The sequence below is a fragment of the Monodelphis domestica genome, chromosome 1 (assembly GCF_027887165.1).
Source record: "Monodelphis domestica isolate mMonDom1 chromosome 1, mMonDom1.pri, whole genome shotgun sequence".
NCBI classification, from domain to species: Eukaryota; Metazoa; Chordata; class Mammalia; order Didelphimorphia; family Didelphidae; genus Monodelphis; species Monodelphis domestica.
In genome coordinates, this window is record NC_077227.1 from 126,107,983 (window position 1) to 126,124,451 (window position 16,469).

Genomic DNA, 16,469 nt, shown 5'->3' on the forward strand with positions numbered 1-16,469 from the left:
TCTGGCTTTGGGAAGGTCAATTTTATGAAAAAATTTTCCTCTTTGGCTTAGAAAAGAGCTCAGAAAATACTTGCACTTCCAAACTCCCAGGCTCTCTTACTTTTTCTGAGGCCTAAGAAACCCAGAAATTCTCTTTTTTTTTCCCCTATTCAAGGGCTCTAAGCACTTTAGAAAAAAAGAATCCCAACAAACTCTGGGAAAGGTGCCCTATTTTATCTTCCCTGAAGGTACTTTCATTATAGATAGTAACCTCAATTTCTGTTCTACCTAAATGTATTTCTTGAATGTTAGACTTATTCATATCCCTTCTGTACCTGTGTCTTCTTTGATTGGCTATGGTATACATGTTTTACTATTAGGAGTTGTTAAAACTAAGCTGCTAAAGGAAGGTAATTAATTGGTTGAGCTAATTATTTTAATGAGTAATGATCAACATAGTTGTCTGAGAGCTAAAATTTTTCCAATATGATCAACATAGATTTTATATATGCTTAATATATTTGCACACCTGCTTTCTAAGAAATATTTCTGAGAATAGGAATCCCTGAGAATATGGAAAATTCTAGATTTAAGAGAGTTTGGGGCATGTGCATAAAAGAGACATATAGCTATGAGAAGAGTCTTAATGATAATTTCTTTGGGTCTCAGTTTCCTCATCCAAAAAAAAATGAGGTTGCTACAAGGTAGGTAGCCTTGAGAATTCTTTCTAGCTGATACTAGGCAAGCTAGGCACCCCAACTTTGCCCCAATAAAAGGCCAAAAACTAGTCTATAGACCTTTCTGAAGACCCATGGAGAGAATGGGGGGAAAGATGATAAAAGGATTGCTATATAAGATTTTACAGCCCTGGTGAAGTGCTATGTTAAAATACTCCCTGAAAATTTATTAGCAAAGCTGCTGAGTTGGCATTTATCTTTTTTTCAGATGTAATTAGTTAAGGCTGTATGATTTTTTATTCCTACATACTCAAGTAGATGATCTCTACTTGAGATCAAGGTCATTCAACCCCAACAATTATCCTTCTCAGTACTTATTAGTGTCTTCATACCTTTTATTTCTTTCCTTTTTTTTGACTTCTTTTCTTTTGTCAAAGGTATCCCTTCCACTTTCCCTAATACTCTGTTCAATTTATCACTTTTCTTGCATCTTCAATCCCTCCTACTTACAAACATCCTCAGATCAACCTGGTCTTAAAAAAAAACTATTTTCACACAATTATTTAAAACCCAGTGATCTTTGGGGATCTTTGGAGAAGGATTGAGAAAATGTACCTCCTTCCTTTAGAGGCTAAGGATCTGGAATATTCTATATATCTCTATGAGACTTGATTTTGCAGAACTGTTTTTTCTCTTTTATTTTTTGTTATAGGGCCATGTTGGTGAGCTAATGGCATACATGCTGGAGAGGACTGTTCCCTTCCCCCTCTCCACCATGTCTGAGGACATTTTTTACATTACCTACCCCTCTGCCCAGCAGCTCAATGGTAGTACTTTCTCCCTTCCCTGTTTGGGGTAAGGGGCAGCTCACATGCAGTGTGAGAGTTGTAGTTTGGGCACTCAGTCTCTAAAAGGTTTGCCATCACTGGCATAGGTTATGGCTTGGCTGGCTGAGGGGTAAGATGGGAAGAAGACATTTAGGAAACATAAGTGATATAAACAAAAATTTTCGCTTGAAAAAAATCTACTCATATATTCAATTCTAGGTCCAACTTGGTCTCCATTTGCTGTATTTGTCCAAGATCTATAAGTCAGTGGATGGTTCTACAGTTTTTCTGTGCAATAAGCATTCCGCATTCACTTGATTTTTCCTGTGTTTGTGATTAAGCCAATTTTTTTTTGAGTCATGATGGAGTCAGGAGGCTCTGCAAATTCAGAGTCTTAATGCAACCAGCACAATGTAATCAGTTAACAGAAGCATATGGATCTCATCATCTATAGGAAATCCTCTTTTGAAGTGAAATATACAATTGGGTTTCCTCCATGACAATGCTGAACACCCATGGTAAGCACACATCTTCCTGACATTAATGACAGAGAGGGTCATTGCACCTACTATGTAATCTGTAAGATTTGGGTTACCAAACTTGATATTTGTTGAACTGAACATCTGAAATTCTTGACTTGCATCGAGAATTTCACCTTTATGAAGGAAGAAAAGGAAATAATGAGAAGCACCCAGATTTCAACATTACATGATAAACCTGGATCAGAAGGAGATAAGGCTAATCTGAGAATCTGAGAATACTCACATATCAGAGCAAGTCAAGTCTCCACTACCAAAGGCAGAAGTTCTGAGGAAACACTTTTTCAGAAAAATATTCATTTAACTTAAGCACTTAGCCCAGTGCCTAGCCTACAGTCAATACTTAATAAATGCTTGTTGACTTAACTCCTGATGATATGAAGGGAAAAAACCTGGAGTTTAGGGAAGGCTTTATTAGGTAGCAGAGCAAGGACATCAACAGACCCACTATAGTAAATCAACAAGGATTTATAAGTTAACTACTATGTTCTATAAACCCTGATTGATCATGTCAGACCACAGTACTGGCTGCTGCATCTTAAGAAGGCCATTGCCTTTCTGGTTTTATATGTATATATATATATATATATATGCTTATCAATCATGAGGATGTGGAGAATTGGTAAAGGAACTGGACCTATTTGCCTAGAACAGATTCATGGACACTATGATCATTGTATTTAAGTATCTCAAGGGCTGTCATATGGCAGAGATTAATTTTGCTTTGCTTGACCACATAGGTCAAAACTAAGGCAAATGGGTAGAAGCTACAGGAAATCAGAGACCAGCTCAAAGACTTATTGAAAATAGCTGTGAGTTCTTTGCCAGTAGAGATCTTCAAAGAGATCTTTTCAGGAATATGTTAAAGGAGATTCTTGTTTAGATAGAAGTCTCTGCCTTTTACTCCAAACATAGGCCCAATCCCATTATTCCTCTTCTCAAAAGCCATATCCCATACTCCATACCTAAGTACTGACAGTCCATTCCCATCTGGCTGTAACTTCTATAGTCTTAATACAAATTTCCCTTCACAAACTAAATTCAGTCAATAAACATTTATAAGGGAACTGTGCTAAGTTCTGGGATACAAAGGAAAATAAAAGAAAATCCCTGTTCTCAAAGAGGCCACAGTCTAGCCCAACTGGCCTCCTTGAACCCTGCAATAAATCCTCTCATTGTCTTCTCTTTAAAGTTCCCTATGATGGAAAACCCTCTTTATTCATGACAAATAAAATTCTACCCATTCTTCAAAATCCAAGAGGTACCCTCTTCCATGAGCTTTCATGGAATACTCATGCACACAGTGCCCACCACCCCCACTTTCAATCTCCTTTCTTACACACACAATCCAGAAATTAGTTAGCTCCCTCCTTTGAATTCTCTGAGATTTATTTGCAAACACCAACAAGAGTGCAGATGGAACTGAGCAACTTTTAAGCATTTATTAAACGCTTACTAGAAGCCAGGCATTAGGAGCTAGGGCTTAATTGGAGTTTCTCGCAAACCCTTGAGCACCTGGAGCTCAGGTCAGAGCTTTCCTCTCCCTTTCCTGGCTATAGAACTTAGGTTGCGACATTCCGCGACCCTGTCCGGAGGACTTCACTAGAAACATCACCTTCTCCTCATGGTGGCCGTTTAGAGCCAGGTCCTTTCCCAGCTTAAGCAAGCACGTGTCCCAGCTGATTCCGACCCAATCTTGTCCAGTCCTAGTTCTTCTGGTTTTCGCCCGTCCCGTCCGTGGAGTCCCTGCGCTAGCTCTAACGTCCGGCAAAGTTTCCTAAAACCCCATCGGTCTAGTCCCTAAAGTAGTCCCAACTCCCGGCAAAGATTCCAAAAGGTCCATCCAGTCCCTGAACGAGCTCCAATTCCCGGCAAAACTTTCTAAAAGTCCGTCCTGCCCTCACGGTAGCTCTAACTACTGACAGTTTCCTGCGGTCAAAGTAGAAGTGTCAAAATCTCAAAGTCCCGCTCGGGTTCGACATTCAGTGCTCTCGGAGAGGTGGAGCTTCCTTGAAATTGGGAAGCTCCTCCTCTAATCCAGAGGGAGTGCCGAGCCTCCTCGAGTAGTTTGGGGTGGCTTTTGCGTGGAAAGACTAAAACGAGAAAAGCACAGATTTTTAAGATCAAGCCTCATCCAAAAATGACGAAGAATCTCTGAGAAATGAACGATAAATGGCGCACTCCAAGAAACGATGTGTGAATTGGCTGTTAATAAGATTAGGTCTGGTAAGTCCCCTAACAGAAAAAGAGCCACAGCGGAAGTATTCTCACCGGATTCTGATTGGATTCTCCTGGTCCCTTCAGTGGAGACAAAGATCCAAAGAGTAGTTTATCCTTTAGGAACATGAGGGAAACTAGGGGTGTGAAATGGTCCACGAATGAATGAATACAAGTTTATTAAGCCTTACTGTGTTTGAAGCACTGTGCTTACACTGGGGATGAAAATAGATCTACTCAAGGTCACCTAGAGAGGAAGTAGCATAGTTAGGTCTCTGGGCAGGGGGCCACTTATTAGAAAGTGTATTGATAACCCAAGTAACATCCCGAGTTCAAAATTTTCTGTACCTCACATTGAGGTCTCTTCTCTACTATGTCCCTCCATTACTGATGGAATGATGAATGAGTCCCGCCATTTTGGAAAGTAATGCACAGCAACAAATCTATGCTATAGACATAAAAACCGGTTTAAAAAAGATAAAGAAAATAATAAAAATGAGCATTACACAATTTTGGGGATCAGTTAACCATCAATAAATATGGAAATTTTATCCAAAAAAATAATTTACAATCAACATGTATGCTTATTTTTTTCTTGTTTTCTCATGCTCTTAGACACATATTTGAACATGTTCATGTTCAGTCAGGTCTAACTCTGTGATTTCATTTTTTTTTTTGGCAAAGATCAGAATAGTTTACTATTTTTTTCTCTGGGTTATTTGGCAGATGAGGAAACTGAGACAAATAGGCTTAAGTGACTCGCCTAGGGTCTCACAGCTAGTAAGTGTCTGAAGCCAAATTTGAACTCATGAAGATTTCTTTCTCATCCCAGGTCCAGTGATCTATCCACTATGCCACCAGCTGCCCCTCTGTTTCACTGCTTTGCAGAAAATGTGTCAGGTTTTGCCAAGTGATAGTGCCCTTTCCTAGTGTGTTGACTTCTAAAGAACTTTTTATTAAAGGCCTTTATTCTATCCAGATCCTGAACTGGTTCTAGTTGTTAACTCTTCTGACATAGAAATAGTAACAAGGGTATTTGCTTTCAAATTCCAAAAGCATTTATTAAGCACTATTTACTTATTTGTATGTGTATTATATACACACATATATTTTCTTCTATAACATGCATGTAAAAGTGAAAATAGGCACCCTTATTTTTCAGATGTGGAAACTGAATTTCCAGAAGAGTTAAGCAATATGTAATATCAATGTGTGAAAAATATCCAGCTCATGAGTTACATGTTTAATTCATAGATCCCTATAAAACCAGTTTCTTGATTTTAAAATAAGGGATCTGTTCTATGCATCTAGGGAATTCAGTGGATAGAGTACTGGGCTTGAAGCCAGAAAGACATCTTCTTGAGTTCAAATTTGGCCTTGGATACCTACTAGCTGTGTGACCATGGGCAAGTCACCTAACCCTGTTTCCCCATCTGTCAAATGATCTAGAAAAGGAAATGGCCAACCATTCAATATTTTTGCCAAGGAAACATCAGCTAGAGTCACAAAGAGTTGGACACGACTGAACAGCAACACATTCTATATTTCTAAGGTTCTTTCAGATTTAAATTCTATTTGGATAATATCCTATAACATTAAGACTAAAGTTCTTCTCCATCATAAGCCCTGATGCATTGTGGTTCATTCCAATTGTGTTAAAAAAAAAAAAGGTGTTCTTCAAATTATTACCTCTGTATCCTATCTCTCACATCATAGGGAAACAAACGAGAGAGTAATTTAAGGTAAAATGTGTATTTAATTTAAATTATTACATTAAAATGCGTATCACCATTTATAATAATAGCACCCATCTTCCAGAATTGTGAAGATTAAATGAGATGTTTGTAAAGCATTTTACAAACCTTTCAATAGCTTTTATTATTATTTATACCTAATTGTCACACTGCACGATGATCGCTATTTATGTTATTAAGGGTGTCAGATTAAGGAGTCATAAATCTTGGCCCTTAACAGGCCCTCGGGAAATCTATTCCAAGCCCTGTCTCTTGGCAAGTAAGATAATATTATTTCCATTTTATAGTTGAGAAAAATTGGGAGGTTTCTAAGTGGTAAAGTCATTTGCTGAAAGACACGGAGCTTGTTACTAGAAGAAATTAAAAGTAAAAAATTTACTCATGTAATTCAATTTTGACCTTCTTTTTTCATTTTGCATATATTCCGGGTCATCTCCACGCAAAACACTCCAGGGACGATACTACGGCGGGTGGGGCTGAATGATGCTCAGGCTGCGTGGTTTTAGCCCCGCCCCTAAGAACCCAAACTCGGGGAGGGCTGCGCGCGCCGCCTCAGGACAACAGAGGGCGCTGTCCGCAAAGAGGCCGCCGCCGCCGCGGCCGCACCAGTGCACGCCGGGGCATGGGGAACCCGCCGCGGCCCGGTTGGTTTGGGTTTGGGTTCCGCGGTTTCGGGCAGGCTCTGGGCTCGGAGCTGGGGCAGCGGAGCAGTTTATACGGGCCCGAGCCGCTGGTGCTGGAGGACAACGGAGAGAGAGACCCGGAAAAGGCCCAGGCTGCGGTCATCGAAGTCCTCCAAGTGCGGCCGAGCTGGAGCTTCAGCGGCTTCTTGACACGTGAGCGCGGGAGGAGGGGGCGGGGCGCCTGCTCTCCTCCTCCGCCTCTCCCCCTCCTCTTTCTCCTGGTCTCCTTCCTCCCCTTCTTTCTCTTTCCCTCCTCACCCTCCGCCCTCCCCTCTTCCTCCTCACCTTCATCTCCTCCTTCCCGCTTCTTTCTTTCTCCTCTGCCTCCCTTCCTTTTCTTCTTTTCCTTCAACTCCCTCCCAGTGTTCCTCCTTGCCTTCTCCTTCCTCCTCTCTTTTATCCTCCCCACTTCTCTCTTTCTCTCCTGCCCCGCCCCCTCCTCCTTACCTTCCTTTTCTCCTGTTCTTCCTCCTCTCTCTTCTCCCCTTCTTCTTTCTTCTTCCTTTTCCTCTTCTCCCCCTTATCTTTCTCCTTCCTGCTTCTCCTTCCTGTCTCTTCCTTTTATTTTATTTAAAACCGCTACCTTCTGTCTCAGAATCAGTACCATGTATTGGTTCCAGTGGAGAAGAAGAGCAGTAAGAGCTAGGCTATGGGGGTGAAGTGACTTGCCCAGGGTCACACAACTTAGAGGCCAGATGTGAAGCCAGGACCTGGCCTTCCATCCACTGAGCTCCCCAGATCCCCTCTTCCTTCTCTTTCCACAGCTCCCCACCTTCCCAAGACCTGCAGCCCCAGTGTTCTCTCACCCCCCATTCCCGGGCAGCTTGTCCTTAACTCCTTTCTGGTGAAGTTCAGGGACGCCCCATCCGTCCCACTGCTCCTCCTCAGCACACCCTCTACTGGCCTCCTTCCTCCACTAGGCCCCATCCCAGGATACACCTCATCCCCCTGATCTTTGACTCCATCTTGCTAGGTGGAACCTAACCCTGGCTATGGGATTTCCCATGAACTTTCACACAGAGATCTGGCAGGAAATTCTTCTGTGGATTTTGATAAGCAAAACCTATACTGTGAAGCTGTACTTAGTCCCAGAAATATCCATGTAGGGTCTGATTGGTTGCTCTTCTTGAGGCAATACGAATGCAAAACGGATTTCTGGAGAGCCTCTAGGGATCAGGGTGGACAGAGAGCCAGGCCTGGAGGCAGAAAGTCCTGGGTTCAAATACTGCGTCATACTTCCTGGCTAGGTGACTGTGGGCCAGTCACTTCACCCCCATTGCCTAACCCTTACCTCTCTTCTGCCTTGGAACCAATACAGGGTATAGATTCTAAGAAAGAAGGTTAAAAAAACCAAACAAAACCAGGTTTCCCAAAAGGCTGCCTGTTGTCAGATGCTTTACTGGTGAGTTTTATCCGTTCATCTAGCAAATCATAAGAAGGTTATTTTATGAGGTTTGGGCAGGGTAAAGCGCTGGTGTAGGGCGAGTAGTTCCAGTTCATGTTCTGGTCCTAGCAGAGAAAGGGAGCCATGGGGACGCTCCCTCCTAAGGAAGTTGGGGGGCCGTACACAGCCCAAGCGGGTGGCCCAGGACTTGCGTGCTTGTCTTTGGAGTTATAATTTTCTGGGGAACTCTCTGCCCATAGTGTTCTTTAACCTTCATCAGTACGGCCTATGCTCACACCGTCTCCGTGTGCACAGCTCCGTGCCCTTGCGTTCCCCCCAGAAGGCCCAGTGCGGGTCACCCCTCAGCAGCACCCTCATGTCCACCCCCAGCGGCCAGCCCCGGGCACAGATGCTTCTTCCTTTCCAGGAGACGGGTGCCTGCTGCTGTCGGGCTCTGTGAGTGGCCAGCTCCCAGGATGCAGGGACTTGCTGGCCTCAGAGCAGCATCTGCTTGTGCTGCGTGTGGAGGCCGAGGGGACGCCAGCGGAGGTGCAGGCCTGGGCTGCAGCCCCTGAGCTTGGAGGGGAGCCCCTGTGGAGCCAGCAGCTCCTGCAGCAGGGAAGCCAGGAGAAGGAGCCTGGGTCTGGGAACCAGACCGGAGACCCTGTGGCCCCTGCTTTGCTCCCCTTAGTTCCGGAGCCCGGCTGGTACGTGAGCCCTCGGCAGCCTTTCTCTCGACCCCTGGCTCCGGAGCTGAAGGCCCAGCAGCTGGTGCTGGGGGCAGAGCATGCCCTACTGCTGGCTGGAATGGGGCAGGTGTACACGTGGGGCACAGGCAGGTAAGCAGAGGAAATCGGGTGGGGGTCCTGGGCCTGCAGGGGGCACCTCAAAGCAGAGAGCTCTGAAACTCCTCCTGGCTTATTTCTTTGCTCAGACACGGGCAGCTGGGCCACGGGGCCCTGGAAGCCGAGCTGGAGCCCCGGCAGGTGGAGGCACTTCAGGGCCTGGCCATGGCCCAGGTAGCAGCCGGAGGGTGGCATTCTCTCTGCGTGAGTGGTGAGCCTCCTTCTCCTCCTGGTTCCTTTGGCCCTTCTCTCAACCCAGTGTTAACTCTCCTGTAACCCACTGTGGGGGACACAGACATTCCATTGTGGTCTGCTCCACTCAAGGATCTTGTACTTGTGGATGGATTTATGGCGGCATCAAATGGAATGAGGCCTTTTCTTCCAAGCATCAGATTGCAAGTCTTCCCAGCCTTCCCGACTTCATGGGATTCTGCCTCATCCTTATCCATGTCTTTGTTTCTTCTTTGGCAACTCAAGGAGAGACAAACCCAACTCTCACATGCGACAGTTATTACCACTGAGCACCACGCGCTGCCCAGACTGACTGCCAGTAATGTTTGTGGAATCAATTCATGAATGACTGGAATAAATTAAATTCTACATTGTATAGTATCATTCCCTTGTCGGCCTTAGGCAACGAGGTGGTGCAGCGGGTAAAGCATGGCCCTGAGCAAGTGACTTGACCTCCCTCTGCCTCACTTTCTTCAGTAGTAAAATGGGGTTAACAATAGCACCTATCTCCCAATATTTTACTATTGAAAATATTTTAAAGCACTTAGCACAGTGCCTTCTGGGACGTACATAGAACATATTTAATAAATGCTTGTTTCTTTCCTGCCTGTCCTTCATCCCATCAGCCCACCACAAATTTGTGTTACGTAATCTTAACTGGGGGCCTCGGGGCATCAAGGCAGACCTTCAATACCTCCCTTATAGATTTACAATCCCACTTGCCCCAATGGTTATTCCAAACTTTTTATCCTTCCTCCAGCTTCCCAAAGCACCAACACTCTCTCAGCAGAGGACCTGGTCCCAGTTTGAAACCATTCAGTGAGAAGCTGCTCTTCTCCTCTCAGCTCACATCACTTAGACATCTTCCCCCGTCATTTTTTTTACTTTATCTCTTGTGAAGAGGTGATCTTTCTTCTTGCAAAGGCACACCTGTTCACTTGCATCCTTGATCTCTTTCCTTTAGTCTTCCCCAGAGAGTGCCCACTCCATCATCCCCATTCTCTCTAATCTTGTCTCTCCCTAACAACCAGATCCTGCCCTGCTGCCTACAAAATGACTCCTCTCTTTCTTTCATCCTTTAAAAACAAACAAACCAAAAAACCACCCTCCCTCCTGATCCATCCAGCTTGCCTTAGTTAGCATCCCATCCGCCTCTTTTCACTCTTCTGAATTCTATAGTCTAACTTCTTATTCAGATGAATTTTTTTCCTCCAAAGTTATCATTGATCTCTTTAATTGTCAAATGGTATGGCCTTTTCTCAAGTCTTCATCCTCATGGATCTCTCTGCAGCCCTTGATCTTGTCCTTCATCAACTTTCCAACTAACCCCTCTTTCCTCTATAGGCTTTCCTAACACTGCTCTCTCCTGCTTAATTTCATTTGCCGAGTCTTCATGCAGGCAATATCCACCAGTCATGGCTCTTTTCTGGGCCCTCTTATCTTCTCAGCTCCCATAGATTCCATCATCTCCATGCAGATAATTCTCATATCTAATGTAGCTAGCCTTAGCCTCTCTGTTGGGCTATGGTCTTATATTACTAGAGCCACAACCATCTTTTGGAATTCTCAAATCGGATGTCCTGTAAATGTCTCAAAACTCAATACATCCCAAATACAACTCATTATTTCCCCCCCAAATTCTCCACTCTTCCCAATTTTCCTATTATTGTTGAGGATACTACTATCCTTCCAGTCAGAGCTTGCAACCTTAGTGCCACTCTCAACCCATCCGTTTTATGGTCATCTTGTTTCTCCCTTTGCAACATTTTATAAGCATCCTCTTCACCCAGAGCAGTGGGTGCCTCAGTGGTACAGGCCCTTGTCTCTTGACACCCCTGCTATTGCAATAGCTTTCTGGATTGTCTCCTTGCCCAGATTTAGTTCTACTCGGCAACCAAAGTGATTTAGCCTAAAGTGCTGGTCTGACTACGTCACCCCTCAACTCCATCAGCTCCCCATTACCTCCAGAACCACGTATAAAGTCCCTCCCAGCCTGCCTCCTTCCTGCTTTTCCAGCCTTCTCATACTGTGCTTCCCTCCATGTGCTCTAAGACCAACTACAGCGTCCGCCCAGGTGTTCCTTAAGCAGGACACTCCGTCTCCCAAGGCTGGGCTTCATCATTGGCTGCCCCCTTAGCCTAGTATGCTCACCTCCACCTCCTGACCTCCGTGGAGACTTACTCCCAAACCCACCTTCTTTGGAGGGATCTTCCAGGTCCGCTAACTGCTAGTTCCTTCCCTCTGATTCTGCTTGTCATTTGTGCTAGTCATAGATCTCGAATGCACCAGGGCTAGGGTTAGGGCTATTGTCTCTTCTCCATTGGAATTGTGAGTTCCTCAAAGGCAGGGCTCAGGGGTATGTTGACTTTTGCTTTGTAGCCTTAGCGCTTGGCACAGCGTCTGGCACATAGTAAAGGCTTGTTGACCAACTGATTGCAGCGAGAACCCCCCACCCCCCTGCTGAGAAGGGACATAGTTCAGCTCACTTTCTCCAAAGTGCTAGCTGGAACGAGACTTCTTTTTTTGGCAGAGGCTGGTGATCTCTATGTGTGGGGCTGGAATGAATCCGGGCAACTGGCCCTGCCTTCCAGAGCCATTGCAGAAAGAGAGAAGACGGCGGCGGGTGGTAAGAAGCCCCATTTTATCAGGGGGCCCCTCTCCCTTGTTTCTTTCATTCTGGTCCCCCGGGAAGCCCGTCGCCCATCACAGCCGCCGTCCCTAGCCATCCTCTCAGTGGAACTCGGAGCGCCCCTGTGAGTCCCTGGCAGAAACCCCGCCTGCCGCCCTTGATAAGCTCAGTAAACAGAGGCCTGCTTGTCTGTCCCTGAGCTTCTGGGCCATACGCGCGCAGTCCTGACGCACAGGTCCCGGTCGTGGATGGGGATGGAGACCCCGCTCAGTTCATAGCCCTCCAGCCTTTCCCAGCATTACTGGATCTTCCTGGGGGCTCAGAGGTCAGCAAGGCCAGCTGTGGATCCCGACACACCGCTGTGGTGACCCGTAAGTAAAGCTGGGCCCGGGCGCGACGGTGACACAGGAGCCGGCTTCATGAGCCCTGGCTCACACAGGAAGGGGAGGGAGCCCCTCAGAATGCTGGTGGGGTGGGCTTAGGTTAGGGCCCCTTCTAGGCCTGGCCAGCCACGTAGTTCCCCACCCCAGCAGACAAAGCGCCCACCCAGCTCTTGGTCCGTTCACCGCTGGACAGTGAGAAATCACCTGTTCCTCGGCTGTCTACCTCTTGTCCACATAGCACACCCTCAGCTTCTCCAGAGAGGTTCATTGTTCAATTCATTCTGGCTGATTGTGACTTGCCCTGGCCGGGCAGGGCGCAGTGACCATCTCACTTCTGTTGTTTCAATTGTAGGAGATGGGGAACTCTACACTTGGGGCTGGGGTAAGTAACCTTCCCAGCCGCACAGCCGGGGCTCAAGGGCTGGAAGAATTCATGCCCAGTGACAAAGGTGAAAGGCCGAAGCAGCATTTGTTATTGGGCAGGGGCATCTAAGGGGTCCGTAGCGAAGCTCTCTGGCCCTGAACCCTGCATAGTCCCCGGGAGCACTGAAGAAAATGTCAGAGAAAAGGCAAGAAGCGCTGAGCAAGCGGGCACCTTAGTGCTGGGAAGGGGCAAAGAGGGAGAGTAGAGAGGCACGACTTAGAGGACGGGGACTGGGACTTTCCAAGGGGTTTCCGGATACTTTATTTTTTTAAACCCTTTCCTACCATTTTAGTTTGATTCCAAGACAGAAGAGCGGTAAGGGCTAGGCAATGGGGGTTAAGTGACTTGCCCAGGGTCACACAGCTAGGAAGTTTCTGAGGCCAGATTTGAACCCAAGATCTTCAGTCTCTAGGCCTGGCTCTCAATTACTGAGCTACTCAGCTGCCCCTGTTTCCAGATACTTCTAACCACCCTTAATGCTGGGGTTTTTGGATTTTCTAAAGATGTGCAGTTACCCCCTGTCCAGTTCAAAGATGGGAGTGGTTGAGGGGAAAAGAGGCTGTGAGGTTGGTGAGAGTGGCAGAAGACATTTGTTTTTATATTGCAGGCAAATATGGACAACTTGGTCACAAGAATACAGCTAGTTTAGATTGCCCCCAGCGGGTGGACTATTTCACAGACAATCTGCTCCGTGTGGAAGCTGTGATCTGTGGCCCATGGAACACTTATGTGTATGCTGTGGAAGAAAAGACCAAACTTTCTAGCCAGCTGGACAAAACCTCACTGTAGCTGCAGATTCTGAATCAGTTGTGCCTGTCTTTTTATAGATGCAGGAAACATTGTGGGGGGAAGGGTTTCTATCTGTATCGGTATGCACATAACTTTAAAATTTGCTTTGCTAAAACTCAAAAACAAACTTTCAAGTCAAATAAAGTGTCTTCTAGTACCTCCTATATTTGGCAGTTTTGAAATGCAAATAGCAGGTACATATTTTTAACTTTAGAGCCAAAGCTGTTACAGTTCTGTAAGACCCTACACATATCTTGGTGTCAGGAGTTTTGCTGAAGGCAAAAAATATTCGAAACCTAAAGTTCAAGGGATGCTCCTCTCTATAGTTAGAGGCCAGTTTTTAAAACCTTTACCATAGGGGAAGCTGAGTAGCCAGGCCTAGAGACAGGAGGTCCAGGCCTAGAGACAGGAGGTCCTAGGTTCACATCTGGCCTCAGACACTTCCCAGCTGTGTGACCCTGGGCAAGTCACTTGACCCCCATGGCCTAGCCCTTACCACTCTTCCACCTTGGAACCAACACAGTATGGATTCCAAGACAGAAGGTAAGGATATAAGAAAAAACAAAAACCTTTCCAGTGTTGTAGAACAGGCTGGGGCTGGCATTGCCTTTCTGTCCCCAAGGGCACTTCCCAGGAGAGTAAGGCCTGAGAGAAGACTCAGTGCAGGAAGAATCCAAGATGTTTGGGACGAAATGTTTTGGCCATCATTTTGAAATGGAAATGGGTTGTAGAAAGTGTGAGAAAAACAAATCAACTGGGGAGACACCAGAAAAAACTTCTTGCAAACCTTCCCCAATCACATTCCTGTTTGTGGTCAGCTAGGTTTGTTATGCATCCATACAAGATCAATCAGTTTTCAGTCTAAATGTCAGAGTACCAAATTTATGCTAAAGATTTTTTTGGCTCCTAGATTAGGAACAGAATGCTAATATTTACTTAGGCTTGGCAAGTTTTCAGGGATTGGGGAAAAGAGAAAGTACACTTTTCAAAAGGAAAAAAACCTTAATACTACCGACTTCAGATTTGTTTCACATCTTTTGTTGAAATGATTCGCTTTCCTATAATCCTCCCAACTTAATGGGTTATTTTTTACTGCATAATGTGCTGTATTTTTGGCACTACTAGAAAAAAAGGTCAAGTCAGGAAGCCTTCAACTTGTGAACCTCAAACATGTTTAGGAGTGATTTCCTTTAGAAATTAAGTAGGCTACGAGTCCCAACAGATGGCAAATGATTTCCCAGAGAACTACTAAGTAGAAGATGTGACAACCCTTTATCCTCTTCTCAGCTCAGGGCTCTTCCCACTCTACCTCGGGACTCTTGATTTTGAAAGTGAGTTCTTGGGCCTCACATGAGAGGAAATAACTGTTTTGTTCTCTGAATAGAGACATTCTCTCATTTTTCAAAGTCCAAGTATTAATATCTTTGATGGTTTGTTGTACTATTATAATATGCTGCAATATGAGGGCAGGGAGAGAATGGAGTCTTCCCTCCCTGCTGGGTCAGGACTAGAGTGAGGTAAAGATGGAGTAGAGCCAAGTAGACCTCACTCTGATTGCCTTCTCAGACCTTAACTTCTGTTCCCTCAGAGACCCTGACTAAACAAGCTTGATAGTTAGCTTCCTTCTCTCCTCCCGATTAGATGTAAGAGCCACTTGTTCTTATTAAACCATTCATTCTAAGGGAACAAGATAAAGGTTAGGGCAGATGGGTCAGAATGAGGCAGAAGGGAAGAGGGAGCAGGGGATCCCTAAACTAACTGAAACCCCTTCTCCCAAGAGTCTGGCAGATCAGGCCTTGTTGTACTGACCCCTCCCCCCAAAAAAACTTAGAAGTCCTAGCTCTAACTGCCTTGGTAACTGTAATCAGTTCAGGATTTTAGGGGGTCTGGAGGAAATCTTCCTTCTGGTGAACAGCTTCCAGTCCTATTCACTGGTTTGTCTTCTTTGGGCTATTAGGGCAAGTTTTCACAGGAGGAGATAAGTGCTGGTAGCTTCTCTAAGGGGAGAAGAATCTCTTCCAATTGTCCAGTCAGCTCACTTCCTCCCCTCTTCCTCAGAATTCTCTTCCTGCCCTTCCCCCATTCCTGCAGAATTCTCCAGCTTGCCAGCTCTGCTTCTCTCTGTTCTGCTGGCAGATTAAGTCCAGTTCCTCTCTTACATATATATACACACACACACACACACATATATATATATATATTTTTTTTTTAAACCCTTACCTTCTGTCTTGGAGTCAATGCTGTGTATTGGCTCTAAGGCAGAAGAGTGGTAAGGGCTAGGCAATAGGGTGACTTGCCCAGGGTCACATAGCTGGGAAGTATCTGAGGTCAGATTTGAACCTAGGACCTCCCATCTCTAGGCCTGGCTCTCAATCCACTTGAGCCACCCAGCTGCTCCCTCTTACATATCTTTGATGGTTTGTTGTACTACAAAATAAAGCTCTACTTTTTTCTAATTCTGATTGATTTGCAAAATAGAGGTGTTCCAATTTATATGCTGAATTCCTAAAAAATAACTTATTTTTATTAGTATCAACTTTTGTTATGTAAATAAAGCACATTAATTTGTTTTACAAGGTTACTTTATCAGGTGTAAAGGATAATTTATGTGAACTATATTAGTTATTGGTCACCATGGATATCCCAAATAAAAAATTTACCTGTCAGTCTGGAAATCTGTGATTTAATTAATATAATGGAAAGAAATTTAAGAAGGGAGAAGGAAAGGGTGTAGGATTTCTCCTGCCTGGCTTGTGCCAGGTGTGAAGATTAGAGGCTCTAGAATTCTGGCAAGGTTTTGGAGAGTAAAAGAGGAAAGAATCAGCCTGAATTCCAAGAGGGCTCAGCCAAGATGCCTGAACCTGAATTAGCTCAAGGTCAAACTTATTGCTAAAACCCAAATAGCTGCCACCATGCCAAGATGTCGCAACACTTAGCATGCTGCCAGCCAGAGCTGCCTCTCAGGAAAGGGCCGAAGAAGTGACATGCCCTATATAGATGGTTTTACTCCACTTTCCTATGTCTCATCTGTACCAATGTTAGCTTATCTTGACTTAGGATAGCCCAGGGGGGTCTGTCCCCTATTTCTGCACGTCTGTTGAAGGCCAT

General features: G+C 45.1%; 2 protein-coding genes across 4 annotated transcripts in view; one reads left to right on the forward strand and one right to left on the reverse strand.

Moving 5' to 3' along the window:
- Positions 1 to 4,229, reverse strand: part of LOC100014626 (protein regulator of cytokinesis 1-like) — a 28,944-nt gene extending 24,715 nt beyond the window's left edge. The window contains exon 1 of the mRNA XM_007479311.3: positions 3,638 to 4,229. Within this exon, the coding sequence (XP_007479373.2) occupies positions 3,638 to 3,648 (11 nt within the window). The 5' untranslated portion in view covers positions 3,649 to 4,229. The remainder of the gene's footprint in view (positions 1 to 3,637) is intronic.
- Positions 4,230 to 6,509: 2,280 nt separating this feature from the next.
- Positions 6,510 to 13,525, forward strand: RCCD1 (RCC1 domain containing 1). 3 transcript variants are annotated; one of them, XM_056806327.1, is made up of 7 exons: positions 6,510 to 6,829; positions 8,488 to 8,899; positions 8,995 to 9,116; positions 11,667 to 11,762; positions 11,966 to 12,136; positions 12,501 to 12,530; positions 13,180 to 13,525. In XM_056806327.1, exons 1-7 carry the CDS (start codon positions 6,616 to 6,618, stop codon positions 13,359 to 13,361), a joined length of 1,227 nt encoding a protein of 408 aa, XP_056662305.1. In that variant the 5' UTR covers positions 6,510 to 6,615; the 3' UTR covers positions 13,362 to 13,525. The 3 variants fall into 3 exon arrangements, 2 of the variants coding, with proteins under 2 accessions (XP_056662305.1, XP_056662303.1); XR_008913666.1 differs by having other exon boundaries at positions 6,538 to 6,829; positions 12,387 to 12,597; positions 13,180 to 13,305; XM_056806325.1 differs by having other exon boundaries at positions 6,539 to 6,829; positions 12,387 to 12,530.
- The last annotated feature ends 2,944 nt before the right edge of the window (positions 13,526 to 16,469 follow it).